Source organism: Lepidochelys olivacea, assembly GCF_965140295.1.
Source record: "Lepidochelys olivacea isolate rLepOli2 genome assembly, chromosome: 10".
In the NCBI taxonomy this organism is placed as follows: Eukaryota; Metazoa; Chordata; order Testudines; family Cheloniidae; genus Lepidochelys; species Lepidochelys olivacea.
The window spans coordinates 85,769,086-85,795,233 of NC_140420.1; the positions used below are offsets into that span (position 1 = coordinate 85,769,086).

General features: G+C 44.8%; 1 protein-coding gene across 1 annotated transcript in view; it reads left to right on the forward strand.

Annotated features, from left to right (window-relative positions):
* Positions 1–26,148, forward strand: part of IQGAP1 (IQ motif containing GTPase activating protein 1) — a 188,259-nt gene that overhangs the window by 133,674 nt on the left and 28,437 nt on the right. Inside the window, exons 27-32 of the mRNA XM_084641761.1 lie at positions 6,364–6,504; positions 6,597–6,681; positions 9,367–9,599; positions 17,777–17,909; positions 18,294–18,396; positions 19,445–19,580. Coding sequence (XP_084497887.1) covers positions 6,364–6,504; positions 6,597–6,681; positions 9,367–9,599; positions 17,777–17,909; positions 18,294–18,396; positions 19,445–19,580 — 831 coding nt within the window. The remainder of the gene's footprint in view (positions 1–6,363; positions 6,505–6,596; positions 6,682–9,366; positions 9,600–17,776; positions 17,910–18,293; positions 18,397–19,444; positions 19,581–26,148) is intronic.

Here is a 26,148-nt window from a genome sequence, read left to right on the forward strand (position 1 = left end):
TCAGTGCATATCATTGCATGCATCTAGAACCTGAGATAGGTTCAAATAGAAATGATTTTTAAAAACACATACTGAAAAATTCAAATGTTCAAAAATTCAAAATGAATGTTGCCAACAGTTAAAATATTCTGACAGTACAAACTGAGTTTCTCATTCAGAAATCCTTACCCTGTCCAAAGAGAGAGATCTTGTAGCATGCTCTGGTGGCCAAAACTGGCTATGTTAAGATTAAGGGTGGGGTTAAGTTTCAGAGCTGAGGGCCTTCTACTGACAAAATCCTATAGTGTACCCTCAGGCCCTAACATCTAAGGGTTGTCAGCTTAATCATCCCAGCTTCAGCTGAAGACTATGCAAAAACTTCAGCTTGTGTGAAACACAGATGCCTGCTTACTTAGCATTGTTTTCCACAGAGAGCATATTACACCTGTTCCCCAGGGACAGCCCAGGTTTCTAGTTTGTAGCCCAGCATTGAGCAGTTTGGCTGTTGAAATGAGCTACTCTGCTCACTTGTCTGGGCTCTGAAGTGGAATTGACTAAAGCACCTCTTCTTGCTCAATCTGCATGCACACTCTGCAAAAGGATGCTGCATTATTTTCTCATTACGCCCAAAGAAAGGGGGAAGAGAGGGAGCTACCAAGAAATCCCCAGTCCTACCACTACCCAAAGTTATTGTCTGCCTTGTGACAAAGTTCCTCCTCTGCCTTGGTGGGTCCTGCGATTATTGGCAGATTTGCTCACCTCAGAGGTTCACGGCAGCCCTCAGTTTGGCCACTTTCGTGGCTCAAGTCTGTCGTTCCCTCAGTTAGCCTCATCACTGGCCAGCATGGGGAAAAGGAAGAAGAAGAATCCCTGCAGTCTCTGCTGATTCACCTGGTGGATCGGAGAACAGGCCAGAGACCTTCCTCTCTGGTGGAACCCACAGTCCAGGTCAACTCCTCCAGTATCAAGTAGGGAGTTGGAGGGATTGGGGGAACTTGGACCCGCCCTCTACTCCGGGTTCCGGCCCAGGGCTCTGTGGATTGCAGCTGTCTCAGTGGCTCCTATAACAGCTGTGTGACAGCTATAACTCCCTGGGCTACTTTCCCCTGGCCTCCTCCCAACACCTTCTTTATTCTCACCACAGGACCTTCCTCCTGATGTCTGATGATGCTTGTACTTCTCAGTTTTCCAGTAGTACACCTCCTCACTCTCAGCTTCTTGCGCCTCTTGCTCCCAGCTCCTCGTACACGCACCACAAACTGAAGTGAGCTCCTTTTTAAACCCAGGTGCCCTGATTAGCCTGCCTGTCTTAATTGATTCTAGTAGCTTCTTGATTGGCTGCAGGTGTTCTAATCAGCCTGTCTGCCTTAATTGTTTCCAGAAAGTTCCTGATTATTCTGGAACCTTCCCTGTTACCTTGCCCAGGGAAAAGGGACCTACTTAACCTCGGGCTAATATATCTGTCTTCTATCACTCTCCTGTAGCCATCTGGCCTGACCCTGTCACAGCATATATTCCACTCTGTGTGCACATGTGCCCTATGCACATGTGATCAAACTCTTTTGAATAGCTGTGTCCACTGGGGCTGTGCGTTGGGAACTCTCTTGACTACCATAGCAGAGGATATAAGGGGTTGGGACAGCCTCAACTGCCTCTCACTTCCTTCTTACCACTCTTGAGATGGAATCCTGCAGTATCCACATCTCTTCAATCTGCAAAAGATTTCTTAGATATTGTTGTTCTAATTCCATAGCTACAGTTGTTAGTTAGCATACCTGTTGGTGATAAATAAATGAATAAATAAAGTTTAGATAGATGTACCCTGTGGAACCAAAGCATTGATACAGTTTCTCTCCCGCAGTACCCTGTTGCCTCCCTGTACAAAGCTAGACACACACACCCTAGTCCATGTGGCCAAAACGGCTGAAGGCAAAGCTCCAAGATCTGCCCCTCCTATGATTCAGCAGTGGTATGTCTGCTGGAGACTTTAATGCAAGCATCGGTTGACTGACCCCATTTTCTGAGAGACCACCTCTTCCCAGCCAGTTGCACTCCTCCAATGCCTCTGTGAGCCATCATGTTACCCCAAGCTCAAGAAGTACTCGCAAGCCTTGTTCCTTGGAAGCTTCCACTTCCAAGCAGAACAGAAGCTGTAAGGAGACCCATACTAAGGACCAGGGAAGATGTAGCTCTCGCGCTCCTGCTAGGAGGCAGATCCTCTTCTAAGTCCCTGGCCTAAGTTCTACAGGAGGTGGGACTAGATGATTATGAATCTGTGAATCCCTCTCTTCAGAGATTCTGATCGTGATCGCCTCCACCCATTGGTAGGGAGCACAGCTGGACCAACTTCAGATTTGGAGGAAATGATTGGCTCTCAAATATCTGTGTGTGTCAATGTGCTGCAACTCCAAGCTATTCAGTTGGCATGAAGGGCATTCTTACCGCTCCTTCAGGGTCTCCAGACAATACCACAGCAGTGCACTTGTTGAAACTCTCTGGGTAAGGATAAAAGGGGTAAAAAACAAGAGTGATATCATGGTAGGGGTCTACTATAGATCACCTAGCCAGGTAGAAGAGGTGAATGAGGCTTTATTTAAACAACTAACAGAATCATCCAAAGCACAGGACTTGGTGGTGACGGTGGACTTCAACTACCCAGTCATCTGTTGGCAAACTAATAAAGCAGGGCACAGATTATTTAACAAATTCTTATAATGCATTGAAGACGATTTTTTATTTTGAAAGGTGGAGAAAGCAACTAGGGGAGAGGCTATTCTAGGTTTGATTTTGACAAATAGGGAGAAACTGTTAGAGAATTTGAAAGTGGAAGGCAGCTTTGGTGAAAGTGATCATGAAATGATAGCATTAATGATTCTAAGGAGTGATAGGAGGCAGAAAATGATAATAGATTTTAAGAGGATAGACGTTAGGAAACTCAGAGAGTTGATAACTTGCTTCCCATAGGATCTTACCTAAGGGGGAAAACAGTTCAAGAGAGTTGGCAGTTTTTCAAAGAGACATTAAGGGCACAAGAGCAAACTATCTCACTGCATAAGAAAGATAGGAAGTATGGCAAGAAACCACCTGGTTTAACCTGAAGATCTTCAATGACCAGAAACTCAAAAAAGAGTTCTCCAAAAGGTGGAAACTAGGTCATATTATGAAGGATGAACATAAAAAAAAAACACAACCATGTAGAGACAAAATTAGAAAGGCCCAGGCACAAAATGAGATTAAATTAGCTAGAGACATAAAGAGTAACAAGAAAACATTCTACATCTGGAGGCTAAAATAGGGAAGAACAAATTAAAAATTACATAGGGCTAGTCTACACTGGCAACGTAGTTGCAGCAGAGTGCTGGGAGAGAGCTCCCCCAGCGCTCTAAAAAACCCACCTCCATGAGTTTTTTCACACCCCTAAGCGATAAAGTTGCCACACTGTTAAGTGGCAATGTAGACAAGCCCTTAGATATTACTAGATGTTTTCAAGTAGGCAGAGCCTGATGAAATGCGTCCTAGAATACTCAAGGAGCTGACTGAGGAGACAGCTGAGCCATTAGCAATTACCTTCGAAAACTTATGAAAATGGGAGAGATTTCAGAGCCCTGGAAGAGGGCAAATATAGTGCCAATCTATAAAAAAGGCGAATAAGGACAACCCGGAGAACTACAGACCAGTCAGCTTAACTTCAGTACCTGGAAAGATAATGGAGCAAATAATCAAGCATTCAGCGTGCACACACCCAGAAGATAATAAGGTGATTATTAACAATCAACATGGATTTGTCAAGAACAAATCCTGTCATACCAACCTAATAGCTTTCTTTAACAGGGTAACAAGCCTTGTGGGTGAGGGGGGAAGCAGCAGATGTGGTATATCTTGATTTTAGTAAGGCTTTTCATAGGCTATGTGTACACTGCACTTTCGTTGTTAAAACTTTTGTCACTTGGGGGTGTGAAAGAAACACACCCCTGAACAACAAGAGTTTTAATGACGAAAAGTACCAGTGTGGACAGTGCTTTGTCAGCAAGAGATGCTCTCTTGGCGACAAAGATACTGCCCCTTGTTGTGGGTGGTTTTATTTTGTCGCTGGGAGAGCTCTACATAAGGTTGTTTTGGATTTTCGCAATCAATCTATTCACCTCCTGATTATCTTCCCTAAGTTTTATTCTTCACCAGCTGAAGTGAGACTCCATGCTCCAGATGTGGTTAGAGCATTGTCTTTTTATCTGAATAGGAACAGATCAATTAGGATCTGTGAAACTATTCATGGCATTCTCAGCATAGTCAAGGGGACAGCTGATATCCTCACTGAGACTGTCCCAGTAGGTTTCGGACTGCATACATAGCTGATATGTTCTTGTGAAGAAGGATGCACCTGAACACGTTAGATCCAAATTGACCTCAAGCAGCCTCCATCGCCTCTAAACAGTATCTCTTTCAGGAAACTCTGTAGGGCAGCAACATGGAGTTCATTCCACATGTTCACTTCTCACTATTCCTGGCTGCAGGCCTCTAGGTCACATGCAAGCTTTGGTAGAGCAGTCCTTCAGTTGATATTTCAGTAGATTCCTCTTACCCAACTCCAAGGAAGGATACTGATTACTAGTCACCAAGAGTGGAATCTGTGTGGACAATCATGTGAGGAAGAAAGTACAGTTACTGAACAGTAACTGGTTCTTCAAGATATAATGTCCACACAGATTCCATGACCCTCTCTCTGTCCCTGTGAATTGCAGAGGCATCAGGTTTGTATAATTTTTGGTGGTGCTGCCCCCCCCCACACACACACACACCTGCCTATTATGTAAAATAATGTAAAAATTGATTGGAAACAGTAAACATTTAACAGTTTCCCTATATTGTACAATGTGGTGGGGAATGAGGGCTCTGGCTGGGGGTGGGGGCTTTGGGGTGGGGCTGGGGATGAGGGCTTTGGGGTGTGGGAGGGGCTCAGGGCTAGGGCAGAGGGTTGGGGTACAGGGGGGTGAGGGCTCTGGCTGGGGATGCGGGTTCTGGGGTGGGGCTGGAGATGGGAAGTTTGGGGTACAGGCAGGCTGCCCTGGGGCCTGGGCCAGAAAGGAGGACTACCCCAGCCTTCTTCCCACCAGCAGCAGCGAGCTCTGGGGGAGGGGCCCCCCACTTCCCTCTGACAGCACACTCACCCCGCACCATTCTCACGGCACGTGCTCCTAAGGCCCCTCTTAGGTCCAGAGGGTTACACTTCCCCGGAGCAAGAACTCCTCATTCAAAAACAAGAGCACCAAGAGTTTAGAGGGAAAAACAACAATCAACAAACTTTTCCCCACCCTCAACTCCAGAGAGAGATTACAGGGGAGGAGGGAAGAGAGACTTCATGCTGCATCTCCGGGAGAACCCCTGAAAGGAGCTGCTCACGTGCAGGAGGTGCAGCGAGAAGTCCAGCTGGCCATGGGGCAGCAGGAGGCTACATTGCACCCAGGGAGACAGGAGAGAAAGAAAGTGCCTCAGTGGGAGTGGGAAGGAGGAGAAGCGATGAAGTTGTTTTGCAGCGAGGAGACAGGAAAACAGCCCGAGTTTCTCCCCGCAAAGTGGAGATGGGGAGGAGGAAGCAGGGGGTGGGGCAGGGGAAGGGGTTCAGAGTAGTGCCCTGGGTACAGTCACAAAGAAGGGAAACTCGCAAAAGAAAAGGAGAGGAGAGGAAGGGAAAGAAAAAGCCCAAAGCAGGCTGAGCAGCCACCTGGGGCTCCCTGAGCTGCTACAGTCACTCACTCAGTCCTCTGAATCTCCACCCAAACTCCTCAGTGTGCCACTAGCACCACTCCCTTTTGTAGCCAGCAGCGGCCAACGAGGAGCAGCAGGGCAGCTGCCCAGGGCGTAGGCAGGCACGCTCTGGGGGCGGCACGCAGGCGGGGCCGTGGGACACTCAGGGGGAGGCGCGCAGGGCCAGGGGAGAGACCCATCCCCGTCCCGAACACGGGTGGAGCACGGGCACCACAGGCCCATATAACTTGCTGCCCCTTGCTAATTGAAATCTTGACACTTGGGAATCTTATTGATGAAGAAAGTGAGAGGTGCTTACGGTCACCCCACCCCTGATATCCTCAATTACAGAGCTCACAAGGGCTCCAAGGGCGCAGGCATGGCCCCAACAGACACTGCTATTAAAAAGTCGTCAATATCTTGCTCCTGGGAGACATGCACTCAAGAGTTGAATCTGTGTGGACAAAACACCCCGCAATAACTAGTATTCTTTGAGATAAGTAACCATATTTTCTTACCAGCCAAGCAAATTAGGGCTAAATGGCAAATTTCAGTTCAAGCTGGTAGTTGGAAAGAGGACAGCCAGCCCCCTTGCTGAAAGGAATGCTTAGGCCTCATTCACTTGTGGGTTTTGTCTAACAGTAAGTTGCCATATGATGTTACACCTGAGCAAGCTCTGGCTCATGAAGAGGTGAGGACACGCCTAGATGCATCCATCAAAAACATGCGGACAGTGACAGACAAGTTCCTGTCAGCCATCATCAGCTCAGTGGATAAAATCCCGTAAGTACAATGAGCTGCACCTTTGCTTTCTGAAAACTATTTTTGATTTCATGCTCACAGAGGTCTTGCTTGCTCTCTTGTTTCTTTCATAGTTATGGCATGCGCTTCATTGCCAAGGTTCTGAAAGATTCACTACATGAGAAATTTCCTGATGCTGGTGAGGATGAGTTGCTGAAGGTAAGGAGCTGAATACCTTTGCCCTCCTTTTGGCAAAGAGTAGTGTGTATGATTGCAAATCAGACTCGGAGCCAACCTGGCTATTGCAGAGACAGATCTATGTTTCATCCTGCTCCCTGGAATATGTACATGATCTTTTAGATTTTAGTGCTTTCTCATTAAGGACATAGACTATTCCAGCTGTATTTTGTGTTGTGTGTGAATGTTGTTGTACATGGTACAGGGCTTAGAAGGAGGGATCCTGTCGCTTCTGCCTTGTTTTTAATTTCCTTTGGGCATTTGATCCTTCAAGTTTCCTTGACTTGCTGTACAGTTTTTGCCAGCAAGTGAATCTTTGTTTTTGCTGAAGCAATTGCAGCAAGGTCTTCCTTTCTTAAAGAGACAATATCAGGTTAAAAATATATATTAAAAACTCCCATATCCTTACCTGTGTTAGTAATAGCACCCCACAGTATTTCAACAGCAGGATATACTAAATCACTTTTCACCATTTCTACTGTATATTTACACCTTTCTGCTGTCGCTGTCTAATTAGTATCACTTTCTGGTTTTCATTCAGTATTGAAATATGGCAGTGCTTGACTTTAGACACATTTAAAATTCCAAAACCTTCACTGAGATTAAAAAATAATAATAATGAAAACATTTGTATTTCCATGAACCCCTTTTTAATTAACAAACCCTAGGTTTAGAGCATAGCATACCTGATAATGTCTCTTTAAACTGCTCTGCTCCTACTTTATAAAAAAAAATTTGAATGCTGTTTTCTTCTCTCTTCTAGTTCTGTGCTTTCCCACACTGAAGCATCGATTCTAGACTTTCTGTGCAGGTGAATTAACTTTTTTTCCAACTGTAAATTTAGAGAGAAAACTGCAACTTTCCCTAGGCTTTCCTGTAAACCTGCTCTCTGTAGAAACAATATAGTTGTAAAGGTGGCAAAGTCAAAGCTACAGACAGTGGTAGACTTAATGTTCACATATGATTAATAGATGTTTAAGAACAGAAGTGGCCCATATAACACAGTTCTCCATATTTTTCTTAGTTTGGTCACATTTTAGTAGAGAGGGTGTCTCTCAGACACATTTCTCATTCCCAGTTTTAGAACCCTCATTATCTTTAATGTTCACACAGCAGCGCTGTGTAACTATAGCAGTTGCTTACATGGAAAAATAATAATACCAAGGAAGTACTTTATTTTTAAAAAGTTCCACTGCTGTGTCTGACCCCTGAAAGTGGTTCCTATCGCCTCCTCTTCTATTGTATAAGTGTTAAGCTAGTTACTCCCTGATTTCAGCGGTTTGTTCAGGCGTCTAGGCTCTTCCGTACATCGAAGCACTTAGAAATCAGGAGATGATGTTGTATGACAACACTCCGCAACAACCAGAAAAGATCTGTAGCTCACCAGAAAGCCACAGAACACACTGTGAGAATACAGTTCCAGGATAGCTAGTTGGGTCTTAACTTCCTTTCCCTGGAATATCTTTGGCTAAATGTCACATGAAGATAGAAGGAAGCCTGTAAGTACATGGACAACATATTTATTAACAGTTGTCTTCATTCTCCGAGGGTTTTAGCTGTTTACATTTAACATGGTATTGTATAGTACAAATCTGTTCACCAAGTAGTCCTTCTAGTATCTGCTTTTCTCACTTTTCTGGCATCTGAGTTGAAATGGTTTCTCGGTTTTCCTAAATCATGGTTATCTTGAGATCTCTATGGGAAATTTCAGTTGATTTCTTAAGGAATTATTCTGAAGGGGGGGTTGTGAAAATTAATATCTGTTTTCCACCAGTATTACTACTCGTCAAATCCGTCCACTGACTTTCTGTCTCCACCACATTAAACGCAAACTTTGGTCCTTGCCTTCAAGGTTCTCCTCAATTTTACTCCCCCTACTTGTCCCATCTCACCATTCTTTTGTTCTGCCAATGGTGGCAGACACTTTTTTTGCTCACTTCTCTTACAATTACCTTCATCTCTTCTTCCATGCTGCCCTTTTTGCATGGAACACCTTCCTCAAATCAGTTTACACAGTCACTACTCTATCCTCCTTCAGATCCTTTAAGTGTCATCTCTGTTTTCATACCCATGGTAAACTGCCTAATCACTATGTAGAGGGACAGGGCGGGTGAGGTAATATCTTTTATTGAACCAACTTCTGTTATTGAGGGAGGCAAGCTTTGGAACAGAAAGTTGGTCCAATAAAAGATATTACCTCACCCATCTTGTCTCTCTAATATCCTAGGACATGGCTACAACAACACTGCATCAATAATTACTATGTAAGCAGCCTGTTAATAACTCATTAATAGTTCTTATTCATATATCTTATTTATAAATTTTTTTAAAAATTATAGCCTACAAATGATACTTAATTAAGAATATCTGCAACCTTGACTTGCTGTTGCTAGTACCCTTATTTTCCCCTTCCCTCTTCCATCATGATTAACACCCTATTGCATCTTGTTCCTATATAATCTGTAAATTCTTTGGGGGCAGGGGCTATCTGCTAGAGTATGTATGTATAGCACCCAATACAGTAGGGCTCCAATCCTGAACTGGAGTCTGGGTGTCTGATGCAAATAATAAAAATTTGTCAAAGCCTAGTCAGAGTAGAGTATATAAAGCCCAGCTGAAGCCTGTGTCACTGCCTCTTGACATGCTTCTCTGCTCAACTCTTCCCAGATCATTGGCAACTTACTCTATTATCGCTACATGAATCCAGCTATTGTTGCTCCAGATGCATTTGACATCATTGACCTTTCTGCTGGAGGTCAGCTGACTACAGACCAGCGCAGAAACCTTGGTTCCATTGCAAAGATGTTACAGCATGCTGCATCCAATAAGATGTTCATGGGAGACAATGCTCACCTAAGCATCATTAATGAATATCTTTCACAGTCCTATCAGAAATTCAGGTAGGAGATCCCAGCTAATAGGTTGGGAAGTACGGAGAAGGGCCATATTGCAAAGAAATAAAGGTACTATTTGGGCTACCTGCTGCATTTGAACTGGTTCAGTCTCTTAAATGTGCAGTCTGTTGAAGATGTCAGTGATTGCATTTGAAGGTCTGGATCAAGGCAACCTGCCGGTGGCAAGAAATGCTGGAACCTCTTCCCTTGACTTGCCATTTCCTTTCTTTTAAAGGAGTGGGTCAGAAGATTGTGCTCTGAATCAGACTTAACAGCCATTGCACAAAGCTTTTATTTGTGTTATAGATTATATACTATATACAACAAATTAGGTTAAAAGTATGTTATTAAGGTTGCAGAGTCAAGCACTCTAAAGTTAGGAAATGCCACAATTAACGTGGCCTTTGTGCATATTTATTATGATACCATCTTTTATTACATGATGATGTACAATTTTTCTGTCTGACCCCTACAGACCACACTGCCTTATCATGTGAGGAAGTAATAAGCACAGAGTAGGCAGTCAGAAGAACCTGAATTGTAATCCTACCTCTACCAATGACAGGCTTCAGAGTAGCAGCTGTGTTAGTCTATATTCGCAAAAGAAAAGGAGTACTAGTGGCACCTTAGGGACTAACCAATTTATTTGAGCATAAACCTCTACCAATGATTCACTTGGCATCCTTAGGGAAGTCACCTTTTTGTCCTTTTTCAATTTCCCTGCCAATAAAATGGGGATAATAATACTCTCCTATCTTGCAGGAGAGTTGTGAAGATAAAAATCACTAATATTTGTGAAGAACTCTGATATGGAAATGAGCACCATAAAGCCCATGAGGAAATTTAATAATCTTATATTCATTGCAGGGTTTGGACAGCGTAAATAAGGCATGGGGCCACACACTGAATAATCAGTGAGGATAAAAAGAAATGTGCCCTGAATACAGGAGTGATCTAGTGGAAAAATAGCATGTGTTTATGTAATTAAAGACTGTATCACAACACAAAAGGAAGACTACTTAATTGTAGCATAGCATTTCCCAACTTTTGATTGCTTGACTTCTCAACCTTATTAACATTTTTAATGTATGTAATATCCTAGGTGGATATTTTTTAAAGGAAAAAGACTAACACAAATTCTGTTCTCTGTAACTATGAAGGCCACCCCCCGTTATAAATTGGTTAGTCTCTAAGGTGCCACACGTACTCCTTTTCTTTTTGTGAATACAGACTAACATGGCTGTTACTCTGAAACCAGTTATTTTTGTGTGTCTCTCACCCAGAGGTTCTGGTCTGTGTGTGGAGTACTGAAGTGAGGTACTGGAGCACTGTGTGCGCATAGTGCTAATGGAATCTTGAGGGGTGTTAGCACAAGCCAAAATCAAACTGTACTGTGAAATACAGATGAGCAATGGTGATTTTCAACAGTTTTTAACTCTACCAAATCTGAACAAATTTACAGGTCAATAAAAGGTTCAGAGTAACAGCCGTGTTAGTCTGTATTCGCAAAAAGAAAAGGAGTACTTGTGGCACCTTAGAGACTAACCAATTTATTTGAGCATGAGCTTTCGTGAGCTACAGCTCACTTCATCGGATGCAACCAGTTTATTTGAGCATGAGCTTTCGTGAGCTACAGCTCACGAAAGCTCATGCTCAAATAAATTGGTTAGTCTCTAAGGTGCCACAAGTACTCCTTTTCTTTTTAGGTCAATAAAAGGCACCTCCCTGGCCCCAGAACTGTCCCCTGTCAAATTTCAGTCTCACTACACACTATGGTGGTGTTAAAGCTCTTCAAGAAAGGATTACCATTTTTTATAATGGAAAGTGCTAGACAACTGAAATATAGGGGTCACATCTGCTTCCCCTATAATAGTAATAATGTCTGATACAACCAGACTGCCTCTGCTTTCTTCAGTTTCATGATCGTAGAATCTCTCTCCCCGTTGTATGTGTAAACAAGGCCACTAGAGATGCAGGGTAGCACCTGTCCAGCAGATACTGGGGAAAACACGTTAGCATATCCTGTGTACCTTCACGTCATGTGCTAAAGCTGACCCACAAACACCAACATACCTTTTTCTTCAAGTGATGGTCCCTATTGTATTCCACTGAGGGGTTTATGCATGCGCACCATTCTCCTGAAGCTGAAGAATTTGAAAATAGCGTCCGCTGGTTCATGCATGCGCCCTGGCTCGCCTTGTGGTTTCATCTGAGGTGATAAAGGGTGGACTGACTGCGTCTCCAGTTCCTTCTCACCGCCGCATGGTCTGAGTCAGAACTTTCAGTAGTGTCCTCGTCTCTGACACACCTTTAAATACATTGTTGTAAATAGTTCTTAAAATTTTAGTTTTATAGTACTTTTTAGCTGTTTTATCATAGTTCTTGTAGTTTTAGTGATTAGGGTTTATTTGTCTACCCTCTCCCCTGCCTCCCACCGCCCCATACCCATGCATGGGTGCCTTACTATGCCCAGGACCCCAGGCTTGAAACTCTGTGCCTCCTGCCCTCATTTCTCGGTCAGAAATGAACACCAATGCTGTCTCTACTGTTTGGGAGAAGCCCACATTGCATCCAGGTGTAGTATCAGCCAGTCCTTCCCCAGCTGGACATGAGAAGGCCATGCTCTCTGCCTCCGGAAGCACCTTATGGAAGTCTCCATGAAGCCTCACTCAGACTCAGGCCAGGGAACCACCCCCTGTACATTGGCCTGAAACAGCGAGGAGTGTACCTCCTGCAACCGAGACCGAATCCAGCACTGGCGGTACCACCACTATGAACCCCATGCCAGAGCCGCCTCAGGAGGTAAGGAAGCATACTCATAAGCATGGGAATAAGTCTTCCTCAGAAACTAAGGAAATGGATGCTTCTTCCACTAGTTCAAGCCCTGGATACAGAGTGTATTCAAAACCACATAAACACAACAAGAAGTCCCACAAGCAAGGAGATACGGCAGTCCCAGGTACTGGAACACTGGTATCATCAACACTGGCTTCCCATAAGATGCGGGATCTGCCTGCTCCAGGGAAGTCCACAGCACCACCACTAGTTCCGAGTAAAGAGAGGGTACCCCAGTGGTTCTCAAACTTTTGTACTGGTGGCCCCTTTCATATAGAAAGCCTCTGAGTGTGACCCCTCCTTATAAATTAAAAACACTTTTCATATATTTAACACCATTATAAATGCTGGAGGTAAAGCGGAGTTCGAGGTAGAGGCTGACAGCTCGCAACCCCACATGTAAGAAACTTGTGACCCCCGGAGGGGTCCCAACCCTCAGTTTGAGAACCCCTATAGTACCCTGAACACCAAGGCGTTTGAGCCCCAGGACGTCTTTGCGTTAGCAGAACTGGGATCAGGGCATTTGTTGGGACCCACTACCTCTAGGGAGACTATTTCTTCCCCTCATGATATGACACTATTGCGAGACCCCTCACGTCCTGCTTCGATGGTCTATGCACTCCCACGGGCTCGACTGTACCCTGATGAAACGAGAGTCTGCCTTCTCATCCTCTGGTGAGTTGGACACTGGAGAGGAATTATCAGCATTGTGCCAACCGTACATGTATTTACAAAGGCGGTCCAGATCTTGGCAATACCTGCCTCTCCAACCACCATGGAGCCACTGGTTCCCTATGTCATGGGGACCACTTCAAGACCCTCTGGATCCAGACTACTGGCCTTATTGGGGGTCCTTGTCCCAATACCCCCCCTCAGAACCTGCCTGATCCACAAGGGAGCCTCCCCATTGAGGGCCCCTTCTAGCAGGCATTCAGATCCATTGCTGAAGGAGGAATCCCTCAGCCCAGCTCTGATGGTGCCACCAGAACTGGAGAGATTCCCCTAGTCTTCCCTGGATGAAGCAGTGGCTACAGCGTCCCCTTTGGCTCCTGACAACTTTAGACAATTTCAGAAACTACAAATCCTGCATCTTGGCAAGGAGTTAGACTTTGACTCTTGCAGTCCCTTCTAACCCTATAGTTCTACTGCATAGAGTTGCGGGGAAACTCCACATTCCCCTAGAGGAAATCCAGGATACCCAGCATAAATTCCTCGATATCCTCCACTCATCAGCGCCACCTAGAATCACATTGTCTAGTAACAATGCCATTCTTGAACCAGCCGAGACAGTATGGCACACACCAATCACATGCAGGCCTATCCTCAGAGGGGCATAAAAAATATATTATGCTCTGGCTAAGGGGTCTGAGTTTCTCTTCTCACCCCTCCCTCCCGAATTCCCTCATGGTCCAAGCAGCAACTGAATGAGCGAGATAACGCCTGCGCTCCACACCATCCAACAAGAAGGGCAAGCACTTGGGCCTTTTGGGGTATAAGGTTCTGTTCTCTGCCAGTCTCCAATTCAGGATTTCAAACTATCAGGCCAAATATGACTTCCTGAATTAGAACAGACTGGAGGAGTTTGCTGACTAACTCCCAGAACAGGACTGGACTCATTTCCAGGCAATCATTACGAAAGGGAAACTGGTGGCCAGAACAACGCTCCAGCTGGCGATGGATGCAGCAGAAACCTCATCCAGGGCTATGGTTATGGCTATAGTTATTCGTAGGGAATCATGGTTCCACTCCTCTGTTTTCCATTGGGAGGTGCAAAACGTTATTGAATACCTCCGATTTGATGAATCCCATCTTTTTAATCAAAAGATGGATGATTGCCTACATGCTCTCAAGGACTCCAGAGCCACCCTTCACTCTCTGTATTTACACACCTGCCATGAAGTGCAAGTTCCATTGCCCGCCATCCACACAACGCTACTGATCCCTCCAGTCTTACCATCAGGGACCTTATAAGCCACCAAGGAAGTGACAGAAGACCCAGATATCCCGCTCTCTGGGACCCCACTTCACATGCTTCCCCCTTGCAGCTGCAATCCGCAACTAAAAGATATTTCTGAGTCAGCCTCAAGAGCTGCCAACTACCTTGCCTACAACCTCACAACCATCCTACCTCCTTTGGGGATCATCTAGCACACTCTTTTCAAGCTTGGAGTGTGGTAACAATGGACAAATGGGTGCTGAACATAATCCAACATGGCTGTACAATCGAATTCATCATACTACCTCCTCCAAAGTCCCCACAATCATTCCTCATGGACCACTCTCATGACAGCATCCTCACCCAAGAGGCGAACTCCTTAGTGCAACAGGGAACGGCAGAACGCGTTCCCCTGGAATATCAAGGAACTGGGTTCTATTCCGCTTACTTCCTGATACCCAAGAAGGCGGGTGGAGACCAATTCTGGACCTCTGTCACCTCAGTCACTTCATTTGCAAGCCCAAGTTTCATATGGTCACACTGGCAGCAATCATCCCATCCCTAGAAAAATGCATGTGATTTACAGCTCTTGATATGCAAGACACTTATTTTCACATCAATATCCATCTGGCCTACAGGCTCCTAGCTGCACGGTCCAGACACAAAGCCCAAGTTTCAACTTCCATGCTGCTCGACCTTCTTTCATCCCTCGAATCTTCTTTCGTCCCACCATCAACTTAGTCACAGCATGGGCTTACCTACCAGGTAACAGGTTCCAGACACTGCAAGAACTCATAACTCACATCAACAATCCTTATGTCCCAGCCAGGACTTGTCTGCTGGGCCACATGGTCGTGTACATAAGTCACTGCCTTTGCTCAGCTCCACCTTCACTGCTTCCAGATATGGCTCCAGACAGTTTACTTACCCAAACATCATACCATGGACCTCATGTTTTGACAGTCTTCCCCAGGGTGCTCTCATCCCTCCAGTGGTGGACGGACCCATGTCATGTTTACACAGAGGTTCCCTTCCTCTCCTCCTCCACAGACAAGATGATCATCATCAATGCATCCCTTGTAGGCAGGGGAGCATACATGGGCAATCACATAACACAGGGAGCATGGACTCCTTGGGAATTCAGGAGGCACATCAACATCCTGGAATTCCGAGCTGTAAGAAAAGCATGCCAAGCCTTTCTCCTGTTCATCTGTTCCTATCGTGTTCTTATTATGTTGAACAATACCACCACTGTTTTCTACATCAACAACAAGGGCATGAGATTGACTGCTCTGTGTGCACAAGTGGTCAATCTCTGGAATTGGCGCATCGCCCACCATATCCTCTTATCTTCAGCCTATCTCCCAGGGACACGCATGTGATTGTGGACTTGCTAAGCAGGCAGTTTGCGATTGACCATGAGCGTGAACTCTGTGACTCCATATTTTGCACCATCTTCAACTGATGGAGGATACCTACCAAAGACCTCTTCACCTCCCACATAAACAGCAAGTTCAACATGAACTGCTCCAGGGGAAGTCTTGGCCATCACTCTCAGGGCTTTGCTTTTATACTCATCTGGTCAGACCAAATCAACTACGCCTTCCCTCTTCTACCTCTATTGCCTCGAGTACTCTGTAAGATTAGATGAGACAGAATGACAGTCATTCTGATCGCTCCCTGCTGGCCCTGACAGTTTGTTTCCCAACCTCCTATGTATGTCAACCCGTCCACCAATTCCCCTCCCAATCTTCCCTGATCTGCTGATGCAATGCAACAGTGAAATCAGACATCCCAAGCCACAGGCACTACACCTTTAGAGCATAGTATTTGGATGGGCATCTACTCTAGAATAGACCTGTTCCTTAGCTGTGCAAGACATCCTCTCCTGCAGCAGGAAAGAATCCACTAGACACTGTTACAGGGCCAAGTGGAAATGTTTCACTTCCTGAGCCCAACAAAAGGAACTTTCCCCAGAATGGGTGAGGATTTCCCTCCTCCTCGACTACCTCCTGTCCTTGAAAGCATCAGGTCTTGCCCTCAATTCTCTGTAAGTCCACCTAGCAGCCATTAGCGCATTCCACCGTCCTGAGGAAGAGCACTGTCTTCACACACCTGTTAACTGTTAGGTTTTGGAAGCCCTCATCAGAACCTTCCCACCCATCCAACCCATCACTCTGCAATGGGATCTGAATATAGTTCTATCTGTACTAATAAAATCACCCTTCAAACTGTTGGCATTATGCTCTATGTCATGAAAGTCGGCTTCCTTATTGCTATGACTTCTGCAAGAAAGGTCAGTGAACTTGTGGCAGGGAGGGTGGCAAACCCTCCCCCACTTCACAGTTTTCCATAAAGATAAAGTCTGTTTGCGCCTACATCCCAAATTTCTGTCAAAGGTAATCTCCCAGTTTCACATTGATCAATTCATTCACCTACATTCACTTACCTGTTTTCTTCCCGAAGCCTCACGCATTTGCCGAGGAACGACAACTCTACTCCCTAGACATCTGACAGGTTTTGGCCTTGTACCTGCAGAGGACAAGACCCATCAGAAAGTCCCCCAAACTGTTTGTTGCACTAGCAGAAAGACTTAGGGGTCAGGCAATCTCCATCCAGAGAATCTCCAAGTAGATTTTGTGTTGCATTACATTTTGCTATCAACTATGTGTCTTGCCTGCCTCCCCCTACTGGGGCACAGGCGCTTTCCTCAAGAGTCCAGACTTTGACTACAACCTCCCTTCAGTACGTCCTGCTCCAGGACATATGTAGAGCGGCCACGTGGAGTTCCGTGCACATCTTTGCAACACATGCCTTAGTACAGGACTTGGCATCAGATGGCTCCTTTGGCCAGCAGTCGTCTGCATGACTGTTCCATCTTCATCCTCACACCCTCCTCTGACTTAAGTACTGCTTGCTAATCACCTTAGGTGGAATACAGTAGGGGATCATCACTCAAAGACGAATAGGAGGTTACTTACCTTTAACTGGAGGCTCTTTGAGATGTGTGGTCCTTAACAGCATTCCACTTCCTGCCCTCCTTCCCCTCTGCTTCGGATATGTCTGGTTCAGGGTGGAGAAGGAACTGGAGATACAGTCAGTCTGCTCTGCCCTTCATCGCTTTGAACAAAACCATGAGGTGAGCCAGAGCACGTGCGTGGACCAAGGGACACTACTTTCAAATTCTCCAGCTCCAGACTCATAGTGTTCATGCGTAAACCCCTCAGTGGAATACAGAAAGGGACCACACATCTCAAAGAACCTCCAGTTACAGGTAAGTAACCTCCTCTTATTGTACCAAAGTTCCAAAGAACAGCTCTGCTTGAGAATATCACAGAGAGTCAATGCCTTGGTTATGTCAGTGCTTGTGATTGGCAGGATTGTTTTGATTCTTTTTTCTTTATGTCTGAAGACGTTTTTTTCAGGCTGCCTGTGAGGTTCCAGAACTACAGGATAAATTTAATGTTGATGAATATTCTGACTTGGTGACTCTCACTAAACCAGTTATCTATATTTCCATTGGAGAAATCATCAATACACACACGGTAAGTATACATCAGTCACGTTTCTTTCTTGCAGAATGGCCCTTCTGAACAATCTGTTACTGATTGGTTTAATGTGAGTCATTTAACAAATTCAAATGTTGACGATATTGTTAAAAAGCAATATCTTCTGAATTGTCAAAATGTTGAGGTCAGTAGTTGGTCTGCTTATGGCCTTTTTAATATTTTTTTTCTTGTGAAGTCATCTGATAGTTTAAGTCTTATGTGACGATACCAGACATTTGCCTGCTAGTATCTTCACTTGGAATCATACGAACTGAGAGGAATTCTCTCCAAAGAGAGCCTAAATAATGTAATTCTTAAATTAGGTGAAACAAGACACAGGACGAACAGTTAAATGTATATTTATATTTGTATATAATCTAGCTGCTTTTAGATCATCAAGATGCGATTGCACCTGAGCACAATGATCCAATTCATGAGCTGCTGGATGACCTGGGGGAAGTTCCCACTATTGAGTCCCTGATAGGTGAGCCCCTCTTCTTTTACAGGAGGGAGATGTGATGTTCTTCTGAGTAGCTCCAAGTGTGGTTTAAAAAAATTACTATAAAGAATAATAATAGTTTGGGAGGGAACTGTGCTATACAAACAGCAGCAGCCTACAGTGTGCTAGGCTAGTTTACCCAATAGGGCTTTTCCACCTCTGTGCTCTATGAATCTGAGAGGCACTGTATCAAATCCTTTCCTCCAACACCAGGGCTCTGTGTGCCTCCCCTTCCACCATACCCGGTTTCCTCTTTTCCCCCCTCTCACACACACCTTCCCCTCTCACTAGGGACCTGAATTTCTAATGTGAAAAAACATTGACAAATCTTTCAGTCCTCGTTCATGCAACATAAAGGTCTGGTCTATGCTTTAAAGTTTTGCTAGCATATCTATGTCAGTAACTGATATAGCTATACTAGCACATGCTTTAGTGTAGACGTATCAGCCAAAAAAGTCCTTTTGCCATTATAGCTTATTTCATTCACAGGATTGTTATAAGCTATACTAGCAAAAGAACTCTTGCTAGTGCAAGGTGCATCTCTACTAACTATACTAACAAACCCTTTTTAGTATAGACAAGGCCAAAGAAGCAACAAAGGGCACAAAGTGAATTTATTTTCCTTGGTAGGTCACATTTAAGCTTATCAGTAGAGAGGCAGGTTGAGATGCAAGATGTATCACACGCACACTCTGATTTGTATACGTCTGAGGCACCAAAACCTGAATTTACATGAAATCTTTTTTTTTAGTATCCATTTTCTATCAGTTTGCTGAAGAAGGAGGAATGTTAGGAAATCCTAAATTATGTATGTGCAAGATTAACATGTTTTTAAAACCCATAAATGGGCTGTAAAAGGTCCTTTAAAAATGAATTGATTGTTTTTCTGATTGGTGCTGGAAGGAAAATATTGCAGACCCATACAGCCCATGACAATGTTTGATAACATTCTAACCTGTGTCACTGTCATCACATCTGTCATTGGGAAGTAGATTCCCTCATTGATAACTCACCTCTTCTTTTTCTACCCCAGGGGAAGGGTCTGGTAACATTAATGACCCCAACAAGGAGATGCTAGCAAAGACTGAAGTTTCTCTTACACTGACTAATAAATTTGATGTTCCTGGTGATGAGAATGCTGAAATGGATGCAAGGACAATCCTGTTGAAGTGAGTGATGGGTAATGGCCTGTAGCAGTCGTCACTTAAATAAGCGAGCATTAGGATATGAATTGTATGGGTTGGACTATGAAGAAAAAGGCAACAGTGATGTCAGGAAACGATAGAATAAATGAATCCAAGCCTGTTAAAGTGCCCATAGCTTGTAGCCAGGGCCCCTAGATTTTGTGGCTAGTGAATTTGTTTCAGGAAAACCCCATTGCCAAAGCATAGTACTGGAGAATTTAAGGTTTATCATTTTAAAAGAGGGTCTCCAGTTTTCATGATTATGAAGAAAACCTTCCAAACACAAGCTGAGTGTAACTGATACAGTGAAGTCTGATAGTGTCCATACACAGTCTGAAACAAGAGCTCTGAAGTATGTGAATGACCTTTATTGATCTTGAATAAATTTTAACTCTGAAGCCACTGATGTCAATTTTAACTGTGGACATAGTTAACTAACTCACAGTAGATCATTTTAGCAGAAACACCCTGCCCCCAGATCACTTCTCTCATGCAGTTCCGTGTTCTCAATACAAAATTTGTGACACATTGAAAATTTCGGGGAGGGCAAATGTACAATACATGTAATAGGTTTCAGAGTAGCAGCCGTGTTAGTCTGTATTCGCAAAAAGAAAAGGAGTACTAGTGGCACCTTAGAGACTAACCAATTTATTTGAGCATAAGCTTTCGGGGAATGCATCTGATGAAGTGAGCTGTAGCTTACGAAAGCTCATGCTCAAATAAATTGGTTAGTCTCTAAGGTGCCACTAGTACTCCTTTTCTTTTTGCGAATATATGTAATACTTACATGTTAAATTCAACACAAGAAATACTGTACTTTTGCATTCGTCACTTTCATATTGAATTCAGTAAAAACCTTAAGGCAGATTCTCTGCTGTGCCTCTCGGGAGGTGCAGACTGCAGGAGCAGGGAACACAAGTGGTAATTTACAGGGTTTTCCCCACAGCTGCCAATCACCTGCTCTAGCAGTATTGTAAACCCCAAAAGTTAAAATATCATGAGTCAGACCACAAAACATGAGGTTGTCCTCAAAATTATGAGGTTCTTCTAAACAAAAATCACATTTTTAATCTCTTCTGATTTTGAATTTCCCTTCTCTTCCCCCTCCCCCCTCCCCGCCCAGTTTGTATGAGATTGTGAGACGATTGGGGCTAGCTCATTGGCACACATGCACATTGATTGATTTGATTCTAGCTCAGTTTGCTTCTCTGAAATCCATACCTGCCAACATCTTGTGATTAAAAAAGTACATTACACAAACTTGTATTAATGGGCTACCTGGTGGTGCAGAGGTTTTCCATGTTCTCTCAAAATTCTAGTTAGTTAATTTTGTTCCTCCATCTATACATCTGTTAATTATGTCGTCGTCCCCCACCCCCGCACATCAACTCTGCACCCTCACTCCCAAATCAATTTTGTGTCCCCTTTGACCTCACATCTGCCCCATATCTACCTCAGTCTGCCCATCCAGCCATATCTTTCCCTTCCCTTTGCCCCCTCCCTCAGTAAATCTCTGTTCCTTTTGCAGCAGTGGTGGCTCTTCACTCACAACCCTTCCCAAACTAAGGGGGCATCTCCAGCAAGGATCCTCTTCTCTCCTTTCTAGGCCTGGTGTTGTAGGGATAGAGAAGAGGAGGGAGGAATAGAGAGAAGCCAGTCCATTTGTAAAAGGGTGGGGGAGGGAGCAGAGCCACCCTCAGCAGCCATCTTTTTCTGCTTCCTCTTCCCTTCTTGTGAAAATGGTGTCCCCTGTTTCCCTTCCGTCATCTTCTACCCAAAACTTCTGTCAGATCCTGAGAGATAGGGATGAGCTCTGACTGCTTGATGCGGTAGGTTTGATTGGCTTTCTTTCCCAAGATATGAGGAAGTGGAAAAGGCAGCTAGTCAGAGGGGATTTTCCCCTCAACAGGTGTGAAAATTAAATTAAGCCTGGAGCTTTTTGCATCATCATGAAGCCACCTGATTCTGGGACCAAAATTGCATTAATTACAATAAAATGGGGAGAGCTGGCAAAAATGTTTCAGTTGCTCCACTGGTACACACCTATGATGAGGCTGCATTGTTGGAGGCATAGTTCTCCCATAACACCCTGGGGATGGGGGCTGTTTCTGTCCCCTTTCAGCTGCCAGAGCAGCATAAAGGAGGTTTCACGAGGGCAGAATCTACCGCTTTACACTGAGAACTTACTTGAAGCTGCCACAGAATGTCCAGTTCTTCTTCAACTTTGTGTCAGCATGGATCCCACTATAGTTAAGCATGTGCATCATGCATGCAAGAACAGATTTTTATTTTATTTATTTTTGGCTAGCAGTTTCTGTCAGGGCCACGCCTGCACCCTTTGCTGCTTCCTTGTGCTTCCATATGAGGTTATAAAGGCCGGGCAGCCCCACCCTCCCTCCCTTAGTTCCCTCTTACTGCCTGTGACAGCAAGGCAGAACCTGGTGGGGTCCTATCTGTTGATAGCACTCTAGTGAGCTATTTCTGAAGAAAACCTCTGAAAATCTTCAGAACTCCTTTCAAGACTTACTTTTACCTAGCTTCAACTTAAAATCCTTAATTTGGATTGAAATCTATCAAACAGACTCTTGTTCCCGTGTAATTTCCTCTCCTCTTCCATACAAATCCCCTGTACAACGTGGTAGAATTTAAATTGGGTTTCCTACTTTGCCTGTTCTGTAACAGACTCACCCTGCTGAAGGATGGTCACAGCAGATGCTTTTTCTGCTTGGATGAGGTGCACATCCCTAGCAGATGTTTAGTCTGCTTTTTGTGCTCAGCTTGAACCAGAAAATCGCACAACTTAAGCTCTATTTCTTAGAGCAGTTGATGAGAGTGGTGTCCAACTCAGAAATCCTGGAACAAAGCTGTCTGGAACCACTAAGACCAGCACCACCAGCATGCTGCCAGGCAGCTGGGCTATACCCAAGACGCTGTTGGGGAAATCAGTACTGAGTAAACCACTGGTACAGCGTCACAATAGCCTAAGATGGAATCATAAGAGCACCAAAGTCGGAGGTGGGAGAGCGTGTCCTTCCATGCTGGGAGGCCTGGGAAGACCTCAAAGGAGAAGTCCTTCAAGACATGCCAGACATCATCAGGCAAGAGGGAGGAGTGAGTGGTGCAGCATGGTCCACTGGTATTAGTACCTGTGCTGGAAACTGCACCAACAGCACTGTCACTTATGCCAGTCTTGACTTCTATATCAGCACCTACTCACAAACCAGCACAGACACTTCAGTCAATGGGACTAGATGCAGAAATGCTTTTGTCACAGAGATGCCTGCCGATACTGAGGAGTCCCTGTTAGCACCAGAAGAGAGATACTATTCATCAGCATCACAGGGGTACACTTTCTTCCTGGCACTGAGTTGGGAATTGTCCCCTGTACAATCTATGGGCAGCACTACTGGAAGGGTGGAGGAGCCATTTGACCCACAGTCATAGGAGTGTCAGTGGCTAGGCCAACCTGCAGAACGCCTACCCCTATGGGATGCCACCATGCCATTCTGGAGGTATTAGGGACAACCCACTAGAGCTCTTTTTTTCCTGCAGGGAAAAAGAGAAGATCATCCTCTCCCACAGCTTCATCAGTTAAACCCCAGGCATCAGAACACCAGGAAGAGCAGTAACTTGGTCTGCTGACACACCACTGCCGAAGGGCCTCTTCTCTTCATCACACAATGAGGCAGTTGCCTCTGCTCTGGAATTGACACTAGATGGTTTTAAGGCTTTTCAAGACCTCTTACTGAGGATTGCAGACACACTTGAGATCGAGACTTTGGTCATAGTACAGAAGTCACACAGGTTCTTTGATGATGTCTGTCCAATGCATGTTACCCTCTTACTATAATGTCTTGGCAGGGTCTAAGTGATGGATACTGCAACTCCAACAGCAAAAAGGATAGAAACATACTATCAGATACTTCTATCCAGGCTTAAGTATTTTTACACTCGCACTCACCCTGGATTGCTTGTGGTAGTTTTGGGCATCCAAGAAAAGTCCTGCTCAACCAAGAGCGCTCCCAAAGACAAAGATCAGAAGTGATTGGATCTGTTGGGGAGGAAATCATACTCATCTGTTTCATTTCAGTGAAGGGTAGGTAGCTGTCAGGCCCTTTTATCTAAATATGTTTTCCTCACATGTGACAGAATCTTGACGCTAGTCCCAAAACTTCCTTATGAGGCTAGAAAGGAAATGAAGGATATTGTGTAAGAGGGAGAGTTAGTAGCAAACAGGTCCTTACAGGCTGCAGTGGATGCTGCAGTTACTGTAATTAGAACCATGGCCACAGCTGTGACTGTGAGAGGACACCATGGTTCCAGCTTCAGGTATTCCCTCGGAAATGTAAGCCACCATCGAAGATTTGCTGTTTGAAGGCTTGGAGAGTTTCATCAAGAAAATAGAGCATCACACCCAGAGATCCTTAGGCATGTACAGTTCTGGCATGTTGGAAAATGTATTCCCCCCCACCCACCCACCCCCCAACAACAGCAGCAGCAACAGATGTCTTCTTACCACAGGCATGTGAAGTACCAGCCACAGAAGCTGTCTTTTTATAACAGAGGACACCAGTCTTCTCACCCTTCAACTTTACACACTGCTCAGTCTTCACAGCAGCAGGTTCAACACATCAGTCAAGAGCTGCACCAGAAGCAGTCAATTCAACACCCTCTTTGAAACTGCTTTGTCCCATTCCACCGCTTATGGTCAGACATTACTGTGGACAGGTGGGTATTAGACACCATTACCCTATCCACCTCCCTTCCCCATCCCTTTTCAGGGACCCTTCTGACAAGAGCCTTTCACAAGCAGAAGTGGCCTCATAGCTCCAGATAGGAGCAATAGAAGACATTCCACAGGAACACAGGGGAAGAGGATTGTACTCCCGATATTTTCTTGCTCTGAAAGAAAAAGGGGTGTTTGTCCTACCCTAGACCTGAGGAGACTCAACAAATATACATGCCACCTCAGATTCAGGATGATACTTGTTGCCATTATTCCAGTGCTCCAAGTACAAGACTGGTTCTCAGCTCTCAACTTACAGGATGCCTATGTCCATGTTGCCGTTCATCTGGGCCACAGGAAGTACCTCAGATTCAAGATTGGGCACAACCACTACCATTAGAGTTCTGCCTCTTGGACTCTCTAAAGCACCAACAGCGTTCACCGAGTGTCTAGAGGTAGTAACTGCACATCTCAGGAAACAAAAGATTCTTGGAGTAGATGCAGACATGTATTCCACTTGGGTGTGTGCATTCCCAGTGCACCAGAGCTAGAGACTTTTGCCTCGCACTATCCATAGAGGGGCAGTGCTTGTGTTTCCTGGCTGTGGCCCCTTCCCTGGCTATATGAGGCAGCACTGTCCCAACCCCTCTCAGTTCCTTTTCACTGTCCATGGCTGGAGTTTGAGCTCTGTGTGTCTGTATTATCTTAACCTCACATTTAGTCTTTGCCTAGTTTATTGTATACAGTTAGTTTGTTAGTTAGAAGTAAGTAGATAGTGTTCTGGGGTGATGCTCACACTAGAGTTTAAACATTGTCCTTCATGTGGAGGAGCAATCCCCAACAGCAACCCCCAACGTGGGGCTTGCGTTGTCTTGAAGAGTGTTGTTTGTTCTGTGTGACGGGTTGGGTCACAGATACCCCCTTGGGACTGTCACCTGATGTGCTGAGATTACCCCTGAGCCTGTTTTCCCTGCCAGCTTGGGACTTCAGTATCCTGTCTTGTTGAGTCAGACATGCTAGCCTGCTACAAACACAGACCCAGGTCTGAACCACATCCCACACAAGCTGCAGATTTAACTGAAAACGGTTTAGAAAGTGCTCCTGTCTCTAGCACCCGGACACCCAGCTCCCAATGGGATCCAAACCCCAAATAACTCTGTTTTACTCTGTATAAAGCTTATACAGGGTAAACTTATAAATTGTCTGCCCTCTGTAACACTGATAGAGAGATATGTACAGCTGTTTGCTCCCCCAGGAATTAATTACTTACTCTGGGTTAATTTATAAGCAAAAAGTGATTTTATTAAGAATAAAAAGTAGGATGTAAGTGGTTCCAAGTAATAACAGACAGAACCAAGTAAGTTACCAAGCAAAATTAAAACAAAAACACACAAGTCTAAGCCTAATACAGTAAGAAACTGAATGCAGGTAAATCTCACCCTCAGGGATGTTCCAGTAAGCTGCTTTCACAGACTAGACTCCTTCCCAGTCCTTGTTCCAGCTCAGGTGGTAGCTAGGGGATTTCTCATGACTGCAGCCCCTCTGTTCTGTTCCACCCCCTTTTATTACCTTCGGCACAAGGCGGGAATCTTTTGTCTCTTTGAGTGCCCACCCCTCCTTCTAAATGGAAAAGCACCAGGTTTAAGATGGATTCCAGTACCAGGTGACATGGTCACGTGTCCTGTGAGACCCCAAGCTTTTATTCTTCCCAATTTGACTCACAGGAAGGCTTACAAGGAGACAGAGCAATCTACAGTCAGTTGTCCTAGTTGATGGGAGCCATCAAGATTCTAAACTACCATTAATGGCCCACACTTTGCATAACCA